Source organism: Aythya fuligula, chromosome Z (genome assembly GCF_009819795.1).
Source record: "Aythya fuligula isolate bAytFul2 chromosome Z, bAytFul2.pri, whole genome shotgun sequence".
NCBI lineage: Eukaryota > Metazoa > Chordata > Aves > Anseriformes > Anatidae > Aythya > Aythya fuligula.
The window spans coordinates 60,605,178-60,625,198 of record NC_045593.1 but is presented as its reverse complement, the minus strand read 5'-3'; the positions used below and the strand labels follow the sequence as shown (position 1 = coordinate 60,625,198).

General features: G+C 32.3%; 1 protein-coding gene across 1 annotated transcript in view; it reads left to right on the top strand.

The window, feature by feature from the left end:
- FBXL17 (F-box and leucine rich repeat protein 17) overlaps positions 1-20,021 on the top strand; it is a 311,268-nt gene that overhangs the window by 203,584 nt on the left and 87,663 nt on the right. Inside the window, exon 8 of the mRNA XM_032206399.1 lies at positions 9,028-9,104. Within this exon, the coding sequence (XP_032062290.1) occupies positions 9,028-9,104 (77 nt within the window). The remainder of the gene's footprint in view (positions 1-9,027; positions 9,105-20,021) is intronic.

Here is a 20,021-nt window from a genome sequence, read left to right as displayed (position 1 = left end):
GATATTTAGGTGATACTTTAAATCAGGACTACAAACAACTGTCCTCTTCATTTCATTGTGTTTGCAGTTGCTCAGTTATGAATTTTCCAGCTACTGAAAATTGCCATGTTTTCTCACTACAGTTTAAAAGGGCACAGTACACCCTAATGTCCTCTCTAGCCAGATTATTTTCTAGTAAGATTACATTAAAAGTTATTCCATTAAGAATAACTAATGAAATGAATGAATACAAATGAATACTGTTAGGTGAAGATCATACATTATTAGGTGGCATTAAAAGTCTGTACTTAGAAAATATAATTGGCAATCTACTAAGATTATGACACACAGAAAGAAATGTCATTCATTCAAATAAATACTACTGCTAGAATCTTATCTGACTTGAAAGAAGGCAATTTTATTCAATACTAAACATAGAGAGTACCATCAAGCTGTTTTGGTCACTTTCCCCAAGCAGTGTACCAGTAATAGAAATGCTAGCCACACAGCTTTGTGGAAGGAAATGTATAATAATTTCACAAAGAAGTTCTGGGATTTGCTTTAAAGCATTTTTATTACTATTATTGTTTGTTTGTTTGTTTGTTTGTTTGTTTTTTAGTAAGTCATTGCAATCTCACTGCATTCTCCCTAGTTTGAAGTAAAGTTTCTGAGGACTTTGGTGTTCTTATCAATATTTATATTATACTCGTGGTAAATCACGAATTCAAAGATTTTAGTAGACACAAAGTTTTTTGTCTCAGCTAAAATTTGTATCCTAGAAAATTTCTGTTAGTCCATGATGTATGAAATATACCTAATTTCATGCACAGTCTTTGCTGTGATGCTACCAATTGGGTGAGATTTAGCATACTGGCCTTGCCTGAAAAGTTTAGTATTCAGTTATTGCTTGCATTCTTGAATGTCTTCTCTCTAGCACTTGTCCTAAAATGCACTGAGATTGCTTATTGTTTTCTTTCATCATTTTTACTAGCATCTACAGCATTAAATTAATGTAGTAGATCTACCAACTTGTTTGAAGTCTGAGAGTATTAAAAAAAAAAAAAAGTTGCAAATATACATGAATTATGACAAGTACGGGATTTATTTACATGTATTTTCCTGATTTATTATCTTGGGTCTTCTTCTGCTCTAGCATCATTTCATTCATGCAGAAATTCTGTGCAAACTTGAATGTCCTTCAGGAGTGGAGGAGAAAAATCAGATCTGGTGATAGAAAAGTTATCCAGAAATCTTCCCCATATGCTGTAAAAGATTTTACTTTTATTACTGTCTAATGAAAGAGATTACCTCTCCCTGTAAACCTTGTTCATTTCATATAAATTTAGAACATGATAATTCTTAACAATACTATAGCTCATAGGAATAGGATTGAGAATGTTTATCAAACTTACATAAGGTTTTTAGGTATTCACAGATCTTAGCCTTTACCTGCTTATATTTAACATACGAGGAAAAAAAATGGATTTATAGAATGTGTTTGCACTTTGGAAAGAAGAAACTGAGGCAGAGATTTTGCTGTGTTCTTCAAGTTTTCAGGAGATTCAAGTCCATTTTAGTCCACATCACTCTGACCACGATCTACATTGTCATTTAAGAAAGGATAGGCCTCAAAAGTAGAAAAGAAGAACTGGTAGCAGTTATGGTTTTATTTGGATTAGAATAAAATAAATGATGTAAACGAAATTTGGAAGTCTCAACAGATTAGCTGCCTGTTTGCAAAACTCAGTGAAATTCATGTTAACCTCTATCATATGGAAGTAAAACATATGTCAAAACCTTTTTCCATATGATACATTTAATGTGCAGTCCTTGTTGACATCAAGAAGTACAGAATTGTATGAATACTGAACATTTCACCTTTTATAATTTTTCTAAAAAGTGACTTTTTTTTTCTGCATTCTTATGGGTTTTAAAGTTTATCTGAGCGTGCTAAAAGGACAGCATAAAGAACATTTGGGGAAAGTTGGTACACAAAAGTACAGTTCCCATTTCATATTTTTACTATTAAACTTGGAAGGTTTCTTTGAGGAAATAATGCTATTTTATATACATGAAAAACAAATTATGAATACTCTTATCCTATATACTATACCATAATGAGATGGCATAAGGTTACTTTAAATAAAATAAAATAAAATAAAATAAAATAAAATAAAATAAAATAAAATAAAATAAAATAAAATAAAATAAAATAAAAATCACAAAACTGAGGCCAGTGTAACTCCAGGACCAATCTAGGCCTAAAGTAAGTAAACATAATCTCTAAAAGGTCAGGACAAAGTAAGGTACCCTGTTCTTGCTTGCAAGAAGTGGCACAACTGTGCCTTTTTATTCCCTTGTGTCATTTGTATTTGTTATTTTGGATGAGTATTATGGCAATAAGGCAAAACTGAAACATTTGAAAAAGGAAGTCATTATTTGTTTGTATGATGTTTATTATACAGTATAATACCTATAATGTATTCTTATAATTTATAATACTTACTATAGATATTGCTTGCTAAGAAATGTGCATTGTCTTGTTTCTGGTTAACTTGTTGACTTGTTTTGTTTTATGACAGTGGACAAGTTATAATGAATTTAAGAAACTATTTGAAGTGCTGTATCAACTGAGTCTCTTAATCTGAAATCTGAATTCCAAAGTATTTTTAAATTCTTCAAAAATAAGAGATACCATTAAAAACATGGTGCCTGAAAACTCAGAGATTGTGCCAGAGATATATCCTGTGAACTTTGGCATGCTTTGCTGTGGAAAATCAGATGCATGTGGTTTTTAGAATAAAATTATTGTTAAAGTTGTTAATTTGTATTGAATCCATTATGATATCTAGTACCTCCAGGTCAGAAAGGAATCAAAGGCCAACTGAAATACTACTACATGTAAATGCTAGATAGAGAAATTAAACAATTTGCTAAATCTCTCCTTTCTCAGCTTAATTGCTTGCTGGATTTACATACAGTCAATAACACGAATTTTAAAGGTATTTAATTTTAGATAAGACAACTAATAAATATTTGAAAATAGATATTTATTACTGAAAGACAGGGCATAATAGCTGGAGCACACTGCTGATTAATTTATCTGCGTAACTCTCTGATTGCAACTTGCTTACATCTGACTAGCTCAGAGCACAAGCAGACGCTGCGGGACTTGTCTGACTTTACCTCTGTAGTTTGTGAGTTCCAGTGTGAAAAAAAATTCTTATCTTTTTTTTTTCCTGAGCTCTAAGTAGCAAAACTATTTGGTGAACCTAATTTTAAATTACATTGACTTTCTAAAGAATACTGCCCTGCTAATCAGAACTCCATGATTGCCCTAAGATAATTGCTGTTAACTTGTGTAACTACTGACACTTTGCATATTGGTTCTAGATGAAAACTGCTTTTCAAGTTCCATTTGTGCTTTTGATTGAAAGTCTTAGCCTGTTTTGTTGTCTCTGTGATTAATATTGTTTCTTATAGATGCAGTTCTTGATGTTCAAATTAAAAATACATAATTTGAATGTGATTGGAATGTTAAACTGGCAGTAAAAATTTTGTACCAGGATAATTGGAAGAAAAGTAAAAATCATACCTTTCATTAGTGCGAAGTATTAGAAAATATATGTTTTGAAAGAGATTTTTTGTTCATAATGTAAATAAGATAATCAATATAGGAGAATCCCAAATCACAGGTAGGTGTCTATAGGCATGTAAAGTTATCATTTATTTTTATGAGGGTTATAAGGCTTTACAGAACTCTTGGTTATATATTAGTTCTATATATATATTCAGTTATATATATAGTTCTATATAGTTCTATATGTATTATTCACTATTTTCCTTCCCATTATTCTTTCTGAGTGCAGAAGGCCTAAGATTACATCCATTTCTTAAAATTCTGCACATGCTTTCTGTGCTAAGAGGTTTTGTTTTCTTGTAGGAGAGAATTAGTTATTATATTGCATTATTACCTTCCATAGGAATTAAGTCATCAAAACCAATGGCTATGAATATTATTTTATATGCAGCTGCTCATCTCTGTCTGAATTTAACCTCTGAAATACTAACTTGTTAGAAGATTTTTTCTTAGTTAAAGGTCTCTATTTCGCCATTATATATTTCAGTGTTCTTGTTCTTTCCTAGATTACTTCTTGTTGCCAGTGGTGGTCTTGGTTATGTTTTGAAGAGCGATTTTGAAGCGTTCATTTTTCTGCTTAGAGACAAGCAAATGCAAAGAAGCCCTATAAACAGTCTGATGTTCATTTTTAATCTTACCAATGGAGTGTGTTAATATGTCTCCAACGGTACTTTTCTTTTTATTTTCTTTTTTACACTTTCATCAATTGTGATCTCTTAACCAGTGTATGGCAACTCCAATTAGCTTCACTCAGGGATGAAAAGCATCTCAAACTGTAACAAGGTCTCCCAGGACCACTTATATCATGAATGCTGTAGTCATATTTTCTCATTAGTTCCTTTCAGTTGTCACAAATATGATTTTCCAGTGTTTTTAGAATCCAACCGAAAACATAAAAACTGTATATGTATATGGAAAAGACAATTATTTCCCATAATCCAAAGATCTTTTGAATCTTTTCTTGTACATGGAAGCTTGCATAGTTTAATCCATTAAACTTAAGCAAGTCAAAGAATTTGAGAATCAGTTGGTATAGAGAAGAAAAATACTTTTTGAATGATTCATTTTCTAATTCATCTTATTTTGCTGTTATTTGTATGTTCTTACGTTGTGCATTACAAGGAACATCAGAAACCTTGACTTGTGGATTCATTGCACAGATTTACATGTGGGAACCACCACGATTATAGGTCTAAATTTGAAGTTATCAGTAACTTTATCTATTTCTCAATCATGCAGTTTAGTTACTTTTGAAGAAGAGATTTGTTTACAGAGGAACTTTATGCCGTTATTTTTTACTCGTTCAAGAAAAAAAATATATATATATATATATACCTGGTCATGTATACAAAACAAATGGGCAGAGCAGTAAATGCATGTAAATTTCCACAGTTTCTCTAACCCATATTGAGATTATTTTTTTTCCTGAAAGAAAGTGCTGTAATCTTAGTAACATTGTAGTAAAACATTTTTCTTGTTGAAATTTTTTTCATATTTTGAATAGGAAGAGATTTTTAGAAATTATTATAGTAAGCGGATATCTTAGGTTTCTTAGTCTATGAATGTCACTTGAACTTTGCTGGGATGTTGATGTGTTCAACATCAAAGTGGTATGTAAGCTGTAGTTGTTCACAAACATCCGTAAGCTTGTTGCTCCAGTTTGTGTTAGCCTTAGGTAGGTATGTTGTTAGTTTATTCTTTGTCTTTGAAATACTGTTTGATTGGCTTTTTTTTTTTTTCGATTAAATTAGATTCTGCTCTTTCACTTTTTCTTGCTCTGGAAATTTCATAGTGTGTGATATTAATTTCTTACTCTTGGAATCAAATGCAATAAAACTGAATGGCACATCGGTCTATCTGAGAACAGCCTTCATAAAATATCGTGTGGATCTAGGGAAAGCTTGGCATAAAAATTTCTTAGATAATATTTTCAGGTTAAAGGAGTCAGCAATTCCTTCATAAAATAAATATTTCATAATCGCTGCTCTGATGTTTTCATGTCTTATGTGGTTCTAAATAATACTGATTTAGAAAGAAAGAAAGAGATTTTCATTTTGGTCACCTCTTATGCAGGCTTATATGTTTTCCAAGCTCAAATTTTAGTCTTATTTCTTTAGCCCTTTAGCTAGTGAACCCTTTGCTTATTGTTGGTAATTTATTTTGAGTGTAAAAATTGCTTTTCTTACTGTAAGAATGTTTGCATTTTAATAAATCTGGAGGAAAAATTAAGAGAAATACCTGTGTCCCTGTAACTTTCATTATTTCTTGATGTTTCACATATTTCTTTATTAAAACTGATATGGTGAGCTGACAAAAATCTGTACAGTCACCTTGAGTTTGGAGACTGAAAAAGGTCTTCTCTCTGCCTTGGCAAACAGTTGCTGTTACTGTGTCATGTTAGCTCCCTGGCTAACAGGAGTTAGACCCAAGATTTTTAGGCTCTATTTTTGCTCACTTTTGTTGTTTGTTAAATATTAGATAAAATTATTTAAAACATATTTTTTGTTGTAAATAATAACTTTGCTTCTCTTATTTACCCGTGTTTTGCTGATGTGTTTAAGATTAGTCTTTTTCTTTACACTGAATTTTATTTTGGTTTAGGACCTTAAAATTGGTATTACAGACATACTTTAAAAGAATTAATACTTCTAAAATTAGTACTTTTTAAAAGCACACACACGCCACCCTAGATTTGCCTAATTCAGAAAAATAGTAAATATGAAGACTTCAAAAAGATAGATATGACAATAACCTGATATAATTTTGATGGATTATAACAACAAAGTTATCATGACTTGATCCTTGCTTTCTGGAAAAGGTTAATATCATTTTGTTCTTTTACCCTTTTTCTTTTCTGTCATGTTTAACAAAGATTAAAAGATTAAAGTAATAAATATACAACTACTCTTATTTTTCCTTCTGTTGTAAAGAAATCAGTTGTTACTAACAATTATATATTGTCTGGCCCTTTCTGCAACAGAGGCATATAAAATGTTTCTTCTGTCCCTAAGTTAATTTAATGTGTAAATTAATTTACATGTAGATAATCCATAGAAGGGATAATCGAAATTAAAACTGAAATTAGTTTGATTCATGCAGGTTATTGAAGGTTTGTAAAGAAATTTATAAATTCAGTATGTCAGCTATATTAAACATTTTTCGTCTCTAAACTAGATGTGTCATTACCTCATTCTTTTAGATGTTAGGCAATTTAACTGTTTTCAAAAAAAAAAAAAAAAAAAAAAGAAACGAAGCGGTCAAAGCTATATTTTTTGCTTTTTTCTTTTTCTACATAATGAAACTAGCTGAAGATTGTGAAGTTGTTTTTTGTTTTTGTTGTTGTTTCTGTTTTTGTTTGCATGTGTTTGTGTGTTTGTGTTTTCTCCAGTTAGGAGGAAATAAGCAGTATTTCATTTAGACTTCAAGAAGAGGATTCAAATCACTCAAGCCATTTGAAAAAAAAAAAAAAAGCTTAGAGCTGGCAATATCTGGAGGAATTAAAGGATATGATTATACATTAATTTATAATGCTAATATCAGCAATAAAGTCTCATTATAACATTATAATGAACTATTTTCTGGAATAAATAATAATAAAAAATACTCATGGCCAAGTTGATCACTATTAGCCAGTAAACAATGATGAGCATCTCTTTCAAAATGATGGATAGGTTTTCTTTGTAGTTTATATTTAAAAACAGTTTTGGTGTAAATTCTAAAGGAAAACAATTGTCATACTTGCTCTTCATAACCTATGAAAATCTGTTTTCCAAGAACAAGTATTGCCAAAATCTTCTAAATACTGTGCTCAAAAAGTCTTCTGAAAGTTTACAATAACAATAAAGAAACCATGATTAAAGAAGTCTTTTAGAGGCATGATATTTTATTAGTAGTAGTTATTTTCAATTTTAGATTTTAGAAGGAGAAAGAAGATAGAGGACAAATAGATGTAAAGGGTTATGATTAAGTTATTTTATTTTGTAAGCTATAAGAATTAGGTGATTACTTTTAAAATCTAAAATTGGCAGCATGAACAGTAAAATCAGATAGGTAGATAATTTAGTGGTAGCAGTGGAGATAAAGGTCCTTGAGGATGTAGGTGTATTTTCTAGAATGTTAAGACAAGCTCAGCAAGAGCCTTTTTTTTTTTTTTTTTTTTACCAAATGGCAAGTAATTTGATTTTGTGTATAGTAGGAATGTTGATTTAAGAGTCAGAATAGATGATTAGGTAATCAATCTGAAAATTAAACAGTATAGCAAGATCAGATAACAGATAAACAGGATTAGAAGAAATTCTTACAATTTACCCTATGAAAAACACTTTTTAAAATATTTCTATGCAGAGAAGATCACAATAGGCACCTTACCTGATCTAATGAATTGGTGCATTTTATATTAATGGGACTGAAAATATATTTTATGAACTGGTGTTTTGAGTGATGTGCTTTCAACAATGCAGTTGTAAATAACACGTTAATATAGACTTAATTTTAATTTTGTTATTACTTTCTCGCTTGCAAGAAATCAAAGAATGGGATTAACACAAAAACTTTTGTGCTTCATTACAAATGCATCATAGCTGTAGCAAAGCAAACAAATGAGCTGTCTTCTCATCTATACAAACTACTCTAGAATCATAGAATCATTTAGGTTGGTAAAGACCTTCAGTATCACCAAGGTCCAACCATCAACCTAACCTACTGAATCCCATCACTAAACAATGTTCTACATTGCCATGTACATATATATCACTGAAATATCTGCAGGGATGGGGACTCTACCACTTCCCTAGACATCCTATTCTAATGCTTGACCACCCTCTCCATGAAGAAATTCTTCCTAACATCCAACCTAAACCTCCCCTATAGCTTGTATACACTGTAACACTGGTGGCATTTCATGACCTGATGAATGCTGACTTCTGCTATAATCACTGAAGAAATGCAAACATTAATTTAAAAGTGCATTTTCTTGTCATTTTTCTGCATTACAATGCATTTATAGGTCTTGTCTAAAAGAAAACTCTTAAAGCTCAAATCTTGCAAAATAAACTTTCCAAAGTTACACTATAATACAGAAATGCAAATGAACATATTTCTTATTTTCCAAAGGATTTGTCCATATATATTTCGAGCAACTCACCGTTGAAAAACTTATCTTATGGGAATATTGGTATAAAAGCATTATAAAATAATGTAGTAAATAACGAGCAAAATTATACAGTTCTCCAGTGTACTAGTCATTAATGTGCATTCATGCTGTCATATGCATTTTCAGTGAATTGTATGGAATAATTTACAAAACAAAGCAACTGAGGTGCACCACATTAGAGTTGTGGATTGAGTACTTCCTATTTAATAATTATCTGTTGTCCTTTAACTGTGATTTCACTGTATGTGTCTTTCAGATGCGTGGAGGTGATTGCCAAAGAAGGACGGAACTTGAAGGAACTGTATTTAGTATCGTGTAAGATCACCGACTATGGTATGTAATATACCAGTATCTATGTTTTTGTGAAGATTAAACTCTATTATAATTGTACAGGGACTCATGTAAACCTGTTGGAAATGCATAGGTACACATTTTCAAAACTTTACCCATGGGAAAATAGGAACTGTATGAAAAATGTTTGATATGCTTATAATATCATACGGAATCACACAGAATCATCCAGATTGGAAGAGACTTCCAAGATCATCTAGTCCAACCTCTGACCTAACACTAACAAGTCCTCCAGTAAACCATATCCCTAAGCTCTAAATCTAAGCGTCTTTTAAAGACCTCCAGGGATGGTGACTAAACTGCTTTCCTGGGCAGCCTATTCCAATGCCTAACAACCCTTTCTGTGTTATGAGATGTGAAAGTCACTACATGTGTATGCTGTAAAGTACTGCTTATCAGAATTGGCAGTTACTGGGCAGACTGAGTATTGTGCTCTTTCAATTGTCCTGAAACCAGAAAAGCATTTGAGAGAAAATCCAAAAGTCTTTGTGCATTTCTAGATGCTGTGAAACATTCATACACCCTAGCATCTGTATGAATGTGGATTTGTTGCCTATTGCAGGCCATATATGCTAAATGAATATGATGATCCCCTTTAAAACAAAACAAAACAAACAAACAAAAAAACACTAGAATTTGTATTTAATATAGGAAAAGTTATTAGCACTTAGGTGTGCTTGAAGGTGCTACTTTGTTTTGTTGGTGTTGTGTTTCTTTCAAATAACATACTGACCTCAGCAGAGGCCTTTTTTTCTGTAATGAGCACATATTCTCAAATATCTAACTCCCACTTAGATGCCAAAATTTTGGTAGGATTTACCAACTTTTGTATCTTTGAGATGTTCGTCATGAGTTTTCTGATTGTTTCTCATTTACTCTTTTTTATTTTAACTTTTTAGCACATACCTTTTATAAAGAATTAATGTGTCAAGCTGACAAATTACCTTTCCAGTGGTTGCAAATTCATTCCTTTATTCCCCCTTCAGATTTTGCATTATACTGGTGTTAGAATGGGTGCATTCGAAGGTAGGCTGCTCTGCAGAATTAGCACACCTGTAGAGGTTTTACCCTGCTGGGCAGCTGAACTCCACCACAACTGCTCTCTCGCTCCCCCTCCTCAAAGAAAATGGGGGAGAAAATACGAGAGAAGAGCTCAAGGGTTGAGATAAGGACATAGAGCTCCTGCGTGGGCTCCTCTCCACGGCCTGCAGCTCCGGCCCAGGGCCCGCTCCTGCGGGGGCTCTCCATGGGCCGCAGCCTCCTCCAGGCCACATCCACCTGCTCCACCGGGGGCTCCTCCACCCATGGGGGGGCTGCAGCGTGGAGATCTGCTCCATGTGGGACCCATGGGCTGCAGGGGGACAGCCTGCTCCACCAGGGGCCTCTCCCTGCACAGCCCACAGGGGAACTGCTGCTGCCTGCCTACAGCACCTCCTGCTGCACTGTGGGGTTTGCAGGGCTCTTTTTCTCACATTGTCTCACCCCACTCTCCCAGATGCTGTTGCCCAGCAGTTCTTCCATAACTCTGCTCTCCCAGAGGCCCACCCAGCATCACTCCCTTGCTCAGCTCTGGCCAGCAGCAGGTCCCTTTTGGAGCAGCTGGAGCTGGCTCTGCTCTGACATGGGGCAGCTGCTGGCCTCTGCTCACAGAGGCAATCCCTGCAACCCCGTGCTGTGAAAGCCTGCCATGTCTGGCAGCCTGCCAGAATAGATCTTGTCAAAGTTGAAAATGCTGGTTTTCTTGCCTTGCTATCACTTTGCCAAGGTGAGTTTGTGATTATGTGGTTGGGAAAAATCTGCTGGAATTTCAGGGAGGGGAATTATCTGTAGAACACAAAGTGACAGAGAGTAGAGTTGCTTCTTTTCACTGCTATAGGGTCAGAGGTATGGGACCTCTGTTGGAAGTGATACTGTCCTTTGTGTATTATAGTTCTCCTAGCTCTGTTTGCTGTCCCTGCTGACTTGGACACCCATATATGGAGTATTGTAATGGAAATAATGGAATCCACATCTTCATGGTCAAAGATTTCTCAGACTGATTTCACCTTTCATTGGCTGCAATTAATGAGAGGAAAACAGGATTTTTCCCAAAGAAGGGAAACACACCCTGACAAACTGATGCAAAGAAACTGAGGATAGGGAAAGTCTTATTGAAAAATGGAGAGAAGGGATATGAAATCTCCAGGACCAGATAGAAAGTGTAAGTTGCGTTTCACAGAATGACATATGAGTCTCGGCAACCCTGGTCATGCAAACTGAGCTTCTGTTGACTTTTATGGACTCACCTGTCACTAATGTGTTGGATTCTGTAGTGACTCGACACTATTGCACTCAGTTACTAGGATTTTGAAAAAAAAAAAAAGTCAATAGTGTTAATATTAGGTTTTACTATTCATTTAAAAATCAGATTATTTTAATGAGGATCAGCAAGAAATTCAGCCAAGTAGTTGTGATACTAACTGAGTTTTGATACTGTAATTAAGATTAATTATCATTATTATTTTCAGCAGGCCAGTCTCGTAATTATGTTCCTCTGTTCATGATATCTGAGAACATGAAATGGACCCTGTATCAAGATAGCATTTATGATTTGTGCTTTGTGAGGAAGACAAAACTCTGCCTTAGATTAAATTGTGACAGCACGTGAAAATTTGGTTTACAGTTTGTTGCAGTGTAGAGCCACCTTCACCCATGTCCCTTCTTCCTTTTCCAGTTATTCCATGGTATTTGAGTGGAAGACTTTCTTGCAGTTGTTCGTGATGCTGTTAGTTACAGTGCTGTGGGTTCCGTTTGTTGTTGAACTTCATTTATCAAAGCAGTTGCCTCCCTTCTACAAAGGGAAAGGAGCAGCCATTCTCTTCCTCGGAGGCTTCCCAAGCCCTCATGTCCTCTCCAACTTTGTGGCAAACAGAGGAAATGAGCTCAGAAGCATATGCCTGACTACTTATGGGATCATTTATGTGGTATCTTTACAAAGACTTAAGTCTCTTACAAAGACTTGTAACTTCACAGTTCAGGCTCCACCAGGAAGTGTATATATATAGTGGCCAATTATCTTTGAGGCCATGACTGAGTGGAAGCATAGAGCCATGTGTAACTGTGCTTTTTTGTTTGAAGGGCCTGGATACTCCTGAGGTTCTTGCTTTGAAAATAATAATCTTGACACTAACTTTAAATTGTTACTATACATATTTTCACTGAATTTTTAAAGTGTACCTAGGGCTGGTAGCCAGATTCCTTGCAGCTTGATGGAATACAGGTGGGGGATTTCCAAAGCTCTCTGAAACTGTTTCAGTGGTGATTCTACAGTGGTTACCCAGGTATTTTGGTGTTGTGACATGATCACTTCGGAGTTCAACTGGAAAAAGAAAAAAAAGAAAAGAAAAAAATTATTGCTAATTTATGAGACATAAGACTCATTTAAGATACTAGAAAATAAAATACTTACAGAAAAAGAAGTTACAACAAAAACTGTAAATTCTGAAATTTTGTCCTGCAATTAGTGGAATACATACGTATGTGTGAGGTGATTTTGCATACTCTAGGGAAAACTATGAAATGCAATTTTCACTGTCATATTAATTTCATTCTTTATTATTATAATTTCTACAATAAAGTAGTAAGCAAAATTAACAGACCTGTTTATATGCCGTTAGTATTTAAAAATATTTAAGAATATACAAATTTGTTTTGGAACCCAACAGGTTTAATTAAAAACTTCTGTGCCTTCATAATATAGGAAGCATTACTTTCTTAGACATGTTGCTGAAAAACATTTTGTTATGTTATTCAGAAAGACAGAAGAGTATTTAAAGAGGACTTTGAAATATGAGTAGATGCTAAGAGTTACTAACCTCAGTAAAACCAAGTATTGCGCTGTTTTACACTACATTACAAAAGGTTTGTGTTTGTTTTGCTGAATTCTGAAAACTTTATAGGATTATATTTTTTTTTATGATTGTCTAGCATCATTTTCTAAAAATCCAATTTTATTAATGATTTTTGTTAGAATGTAGCATGCTTGAATGTTGAATATCAGTTTAAAGGTTTCTTTACATCCAACGTATTGTTAAATGCTAAATAATCACTAGCATTTACATAGATTGACAGGGGGGTCTGAATTAGTATAATCTCCAAGATAAACACCTGTTTGCCCAAGCACACAGACAGAGTGAAGTCAAAGCTGACATTAGTTCCTCATATCATTTTGCCCTTTTGTTAAACAATCATGAATTAAGCATGGAGTGTCATTGTTATCTTTGAATTTCCTGCCTTTTGTTGATTTGTGTCACAACCATAACATTACTTAAACATAGGCGGTTTTGTATTTAAGCTTTTCCTAAGAACTACTAAGAAAGCTAGGATTTCTCAGCTGTGGGGAGACTATGTGTCAAATGAATTAGGCTGATGTGGAGATGTATAGCAGTGAGCTAGGGCAGCAATCACACACAGGATTGTGTAACTGTCTTTTCAATTTTATGCCCTAATTCTGGGTTTTATTGATATCCTTAGTGTTGGGAATTTGTTTTAAGTAAATTATTATCTATAAAGTTGGGTGAGGGTGTGTAGTGCTATGCACTCTGAAACACAAAAGTAAGATTTTGTATTCAAAGATGAAAAGAAACTGGCCTATGAAACAGGACTAGATATTTTAAGAACCTGTTCTTGCAAAAATATCTAAGCATAAGTTTACTAAGAAAAAAAGATTTTTTTTTTTACTAAAAAATAAAAAACTGGACTTACTGGTAAAGAAAATATAAAAGTCTCAAATGTTTTGCCTCAGTGTTACAAAAATAGTCACACTTTTTTGTTTGTTTGTTTGTTTTTTGTCTGTATATGCAGAAAATCATTTCAAGCAAGGTTTAAAACATAGGTTTCCACTATGGGGAAAGAAAAACAAAGAAACAAACAAACAAAAAAGGTTTTCAAGTTTGAATTTGGATGGAAGTGTCTGTAAATCAGTAAATCAGCCTGTAGGGTGAGAAATCACTTAGGAAGTTTCTGAAAAAAAAAAAATAAATATCCAAACTTTTATTAATAGAAGTGCAGTTAAAACAGTTTAGGGAATATATTTATCTCATAATGATTGCTGTCATGTAACCTGCAGAAGATGACAGTTTGTCTTTCTTGAACAATTTCCACTACATAGTAGTTCTGGATTTTGCCTAACTTAAAATTCTTTATTTCTAGTTATTAAGCACAGAGCTTTTCAAATGAAATGCTTGGCACAAGGATCTGACTAACAGTAGTATCTTACAGATAACTTTAAGACTCTGAATATTGAAAAAGAGTTCATTATACTTCTAGACTTTTTGTTTTCTAAAATGGTGACTATTCCTTTCTCATACTGCTGATTTTTAATTTTTTTTTTCTATGAGAGCATTTGCTAAAGCAAAAAAAAAAAAAAAAAGACAGTTTCAGAAAACTATAATTGAATTATATCATTTTTATTAAAAAAAAATATATTAATGGGACATAGCTGTTAAAAATAGATGTCTGGAGGAATAAGTGTTTATGCTGAGTCAAGTCCAATTGCCACAAGATAAAATATTTTTGGAAGTTGTACTTTTTTTAATAACTGGATTCTTTTCTGAGATGTGAGATACACCTCAAATCATGTTAAAATAGTTTTTGAAGATGCTGTTAAACTGGTTTTTAATAGTATAGGTCATGTATGCTATCTATGTAAAATATATATATATATTTCAATTATCAGATGATCAGGTCTTCTTATGAATAGTACAGATAAATCCCATGCGAATGTCTTGAGTTTTCTTTCAGTATTCAGTATTCAGTCTTTTAAATCACAAAGAATAAGCATACTCTGAGTAATAAAGATTATTTCATTTCTGCTTCTCACTTAGATTAGCAATTCTCACTATCGGTTGATCTTGCTAAAACTATACTTTTCCTAATTTTGAATTTTTGTCTTTATGAATTTCATTCTGTTTTTAAAATAACTTCTATTTTGTACAGTGTTACTCAAAAAGAAAATACATTATTTGTGGTGTAAACCCAACACATATGGATAAACAAAATGGAACATAGTAAATGCCCTTTTGTGTTAAAGAGTTCCTCCTCACACTTGTTTGCAATCTCTTTCTTAATCATTTAAATAATATAGCTTTCATTCTGCCTTTCAAAATTATTCTGAATTACTGCCATATTTAGTTCCAGGTTTCCCTTGATTATTTTTTTTTTCTCAGAACTGATTTCTCCCTTGTTATATTTCCCTATCCTATGCAATTTCTACTGTCTTATAGTCCTTTAATAGCTCAAGGCATGCAAACAGTAATCACACTGAGGACTATGTTCATGCCTGTAGATAAGTGTGCAGATAATCTTCTCAGGATTAGGGCCTCTGTTTTCATCTTTAGTATTTATTTATATTATCTATATATGTGTGTTTCTGTCTCTGTAATATTATGTCTATTGACTATTTTATTACCAAATTATATACATAATATTATTTTTATATATGAAAAATATAGAAAGAGATAATATAGAGATAAATATATAGATTATGTATAAATTATAGATAATTTCTAATTATAATTTATAATTATGTCTAATTATAAATAATGTATAGATTTATTTAGTTACATGTTCACAAACCTGAACTCATTGAAGTAAATTGGCAGGATTTTTAATGCTAAATGCCAAATTTTGAGGTTCTTTTTTATGAGTTCCTTTTCTGTGTCTGGGCAGCGACTTTACTTGTAGTAATCTGTAGGAATTAAAGAGTAAGTGGATTTGTACCCTGTTGAAAGCATTAATATTACTTCCTTCCTTTGACATAATCTCTAACAAGTAGTAAAGTGTTTTTGTTTGGTTTTATATTCTTTCAGAATTCTGAAGCAGGTACTTCTTTCTTTTATCAAAACTATTGTAATTGTAAGGATCAGTGAAAGCTTATTCTAGCAGTAGGAATTGACAGTGTTATGGAATTTAACAAATCAACAATCTGCAATATAACTTACTATCTCTTCATCTATTTAGGGCATTACAGTTCATGTTGAGTACAGAGTGAAGATCTGGAGTCTTTTCTTGTGTTTCAGAACTTCTATGCATTTCTTTCTAACTAGGAGAAAAAAAAATCAGAGTATACAGCTTTTGTAAGGACATTTTTCAACTTGTATGTCTTCATTTTTTACGTTTTCTGTATTGTTGTAAATTGAAGTGTAGGTATGACTGGTTGTTCATATATACAATCTTGCTGGTTTTTTGTTGTTTTTTGTTTGTTTGTTTGTTTGTTTTTCTGTACATAAAGGTTCTTGTTAACATTGAAACCGAGAGGAGAGTTATTGGAAAGAAAGATAGAAGTATACTCATGTATTTGAGGATTAGTCTTAGTATCAGAATTCTGATTAGTATCAGAAGACATCTTTAGTTCTGTAAAGAGTGAAGTGAATAGATGACATTAGTCCATTAGTCACTTGTCTGGAATTTTCAAGAGTAGTAATTATTAAAAAGAAGCCAAATAAGATTTTTTTCAAAAGTAATTACTGAAGAAAAAAAAAAAAAAAAAGAAAGAAAGAAAAAAAAAAAAAAAGAACACTTGAATTAAGTTTTAGCACTGTATGTGATTCATAACTATGAGAAAACATCTTTTGCATAGGTTTTAAGAATGTCATGAAAATTCCGTGCAGTTTTCTTTAGAAGTTGATTTGGGATACTACTGTGCATCTTCATGACCCTTACAGTGAGATGAATTACAGCAACAGCATATTTCTCAAATAACAGATAGTTGCAAATCCTTTGTCCTTCGGTAGATAATAAAGGTTTTTCTCTTCAAACAATGAGATGAGAGAAACTTCCCAACTACTTCTTGTCATTCTAGATGTTGGATTGTACCCCTTAACCTGTAACCCTTAAAAAGAATGTAGCATACATAATAGCCAGTTGGAGGAAGCTGAATGTAGATACACTTTCGAGTGATCAGGATGCACAGAGCAGAAGCCTATGATTTATACACAGTTTGTTCCGAGGTGGTTGTTCTAAATGTGGAAAGTGGAGTTGTGTTGTTCTTTGTATTTTGTTTGTCTTGTAGGGAGATACACAGGTATACTGCTGTTTTCATTTAATTTTTTCTGTGGGAAACTTTAACAGTATTTTGGCGTGTTATTTTGATTCCTTGGTGACAAACTTGACAGTTGTTTATCCACCATAATAGAAACATTAATTTTGAGCTATTTTATCTTTAGAGGTGCTTCAGTTAATCTTTGAAAAAATTTCTGTGAACTGTCACACAATTTTTTTTTTCTGATACAACAAGAATTAAAATGGCCAAAACATCAGTATATGTTTCAAGAAATACATTTTTAGGCTCTTGTTTTTACTGTATTTACTGTATTTACTGTGTTAGAAAACTATATTATAATATTGAACTTTCATTTGACCCAGGATCTGTTCTCTTGTGAGAGAGAACTTTCTATACTGCCAAATTTGTGTTTCCTGTTTTATATGACCTTTGCAAAATAACATAAAGCTTTATTTCTTGTATTGAATGGATCCTCTAGGTGCATCTTTCATGAGCTACCACACAGTTATTATATCTAAGAATTTATTTGCAACTCAAAACTGATTTAAAGTGCTAACAAATTAGTTACATTTAAGCCATGTAATTATAGTTATTATCACTGGGGGTCCTTACAATTTTATTTATTTATTTATTTTAATATTGTGTTAACCTCTCAAACTACTAAAGATATGTATTGTCATTTTGTGTTTTTTTCTAATCTTTCATTTCGAACGGCGTCTGTTAATTTCACACTGCGATTCCCAACAGAATATTTGATTTGCAGACAGTGGTAGAAAGACTTGAGAAAAACAACTGTTAAACTTATATTTAATAGGAGTCTATTTCTTTCTTGGTTAGAATATGATTTAATATAAAAGTTTAAAACATATAATATTTTCTGGTAAACACTAATAATTATTTGCATTATCTCTTGCTGTGATCTAGTTTTATATATAATTCATTGAACTTTTGAATTCATGTAAAATTTGCCCGTAGACCATTTAATTTATAGAATAGCAATACCGATGTAATTCAATAATAATAATAATAATAATTGTTAGCTGCTTTAAAAATGTTTCTGTAAAACCCAATTCCCTCAGTGGGAATATGTAATAGTACCTTTCATAATTCTAAATTTAGGAACAGCATTTGTATCCTTTGTAAGTGAGAGAAAACAGAACTCAATGAAAGGAAAAATATTTAACTGAGTCTTTTTGCATTTAATCACATACAATACAGAAGTCTGGTTGATATATGTAATCATGCAAGTAGTAAGTTGCACCATATTTTTAAGTTTCTATGCTGGATTGCAGTTTCACTTTATTTCTTCTAAATTGTAGGAGCCCCTTAATGAACTGTCAAATATATTTTAACAAATTATATTTTAAAATTACCGTGTTACTTCAGTGTTGCCTAAATAAGTGATTATTTTCATCAAGCAGCATCTATAAGGGAGATTTAATTTCAAAATGCTTAATTATGCTTAACATTTGTTTACAATTCATAGCAAGTAATATTGTTGTTTCAACAAAATTACCAAAACTGTGTTTTTAAAAATATAATTTTGTGGTGTTAGGATTGCCTTTCCATATTCTGTTTTTTAACTTCTCTTGGCTAGTTGTTGAATACCAGTAATACTCGGATTACTGAAGGAAATGCTCATTTTGACCATACCCTAAACATCTTAAAAATTTTTATCAAATACGTTATGGGAATGCTAATATTACAATTATTATAAATGCTCAAATTAAGACAGAAGTTTCCATTCATTAATCCTTTCAATAGTTCTGGAATTTCATCAATAGATTGAATACCCAGAAATGTATTTAATTTTTATTTAAATGCCTGAAAGAAAACTACTGGTACTATTGATGGTACTTCACTAAAATAGAAACAAAACCAAATCTCTAATATCACAGCAATATGATAAATATTGGCTCACAACCTTGTTTTTTAAATAAAGAAAATGTTGAATGAAAACAATTCAATGGTTATATGTTTTTAAGAATGAAAAGGAGAATGTGGAAACAATTTCTAAATCTGTTGCATCTCTGCCTTGTGGCTTAATATGTGCATTCTATCTGCACATGAAAAGATCTGTTATGTCTAAGTATTGCATCTTTATCCCAATATTTAAATATCAATGTGTAGGGATTGTATCATTTTTTATTCATATTTGTTTCAAACATGTAATTATGAGTCAACAGCAAAAACAGTAAAAAATTTATTAACATGGATTTTAATCAACTTGCCTAAGAACAGAGGATGAATCCAAAATATATTTTATGTTAGGTAATGAAGTGGAACGAGTGGTACTTCAGATCTGCATTCTTTTAATTATGGTGACTTGGGGTTAGTTTTTCTATGAAAAAGTATTTGATTTTTATCCACATAATAATGTATATTAAAAAGTTTATGTTGTCTTTGTTAGCTGCCTCTTTCCACACCACAATACAAAAGAATATGGAAAGTCTTCTGTTACTAATGTAGGGACATCAGCATGACTCACTTCATGAATAGCCTGAAAAGTGAGTAATCTTTGTGCTTTCAAAAATTAATAGATGATCATAAAAATTTTAGTTTGGTCTATTTCTAAGATTAGAAGAGTTTTATATTAAAAAAGAAATGGTCTCGAAGTAGTTTATAATTTATGTATTTTAATTCCTGATAAGTCAAGTGGGATTATTTTAGTGTTTGAAATGTCAAGTATCTTTCCAAAACACTGAGACAAGAAGACTGCTTTATACGCAGTTCTCTGACTAGGTGCCATTGCTCCTATTTTTTAGCTGTATGTATTGAACTGTATTACTTCTAATTATAAAATGCTTAATAAAGCATTTATAAATATGCTTAACAAAGTCTGTCCGTAAGTATATAGT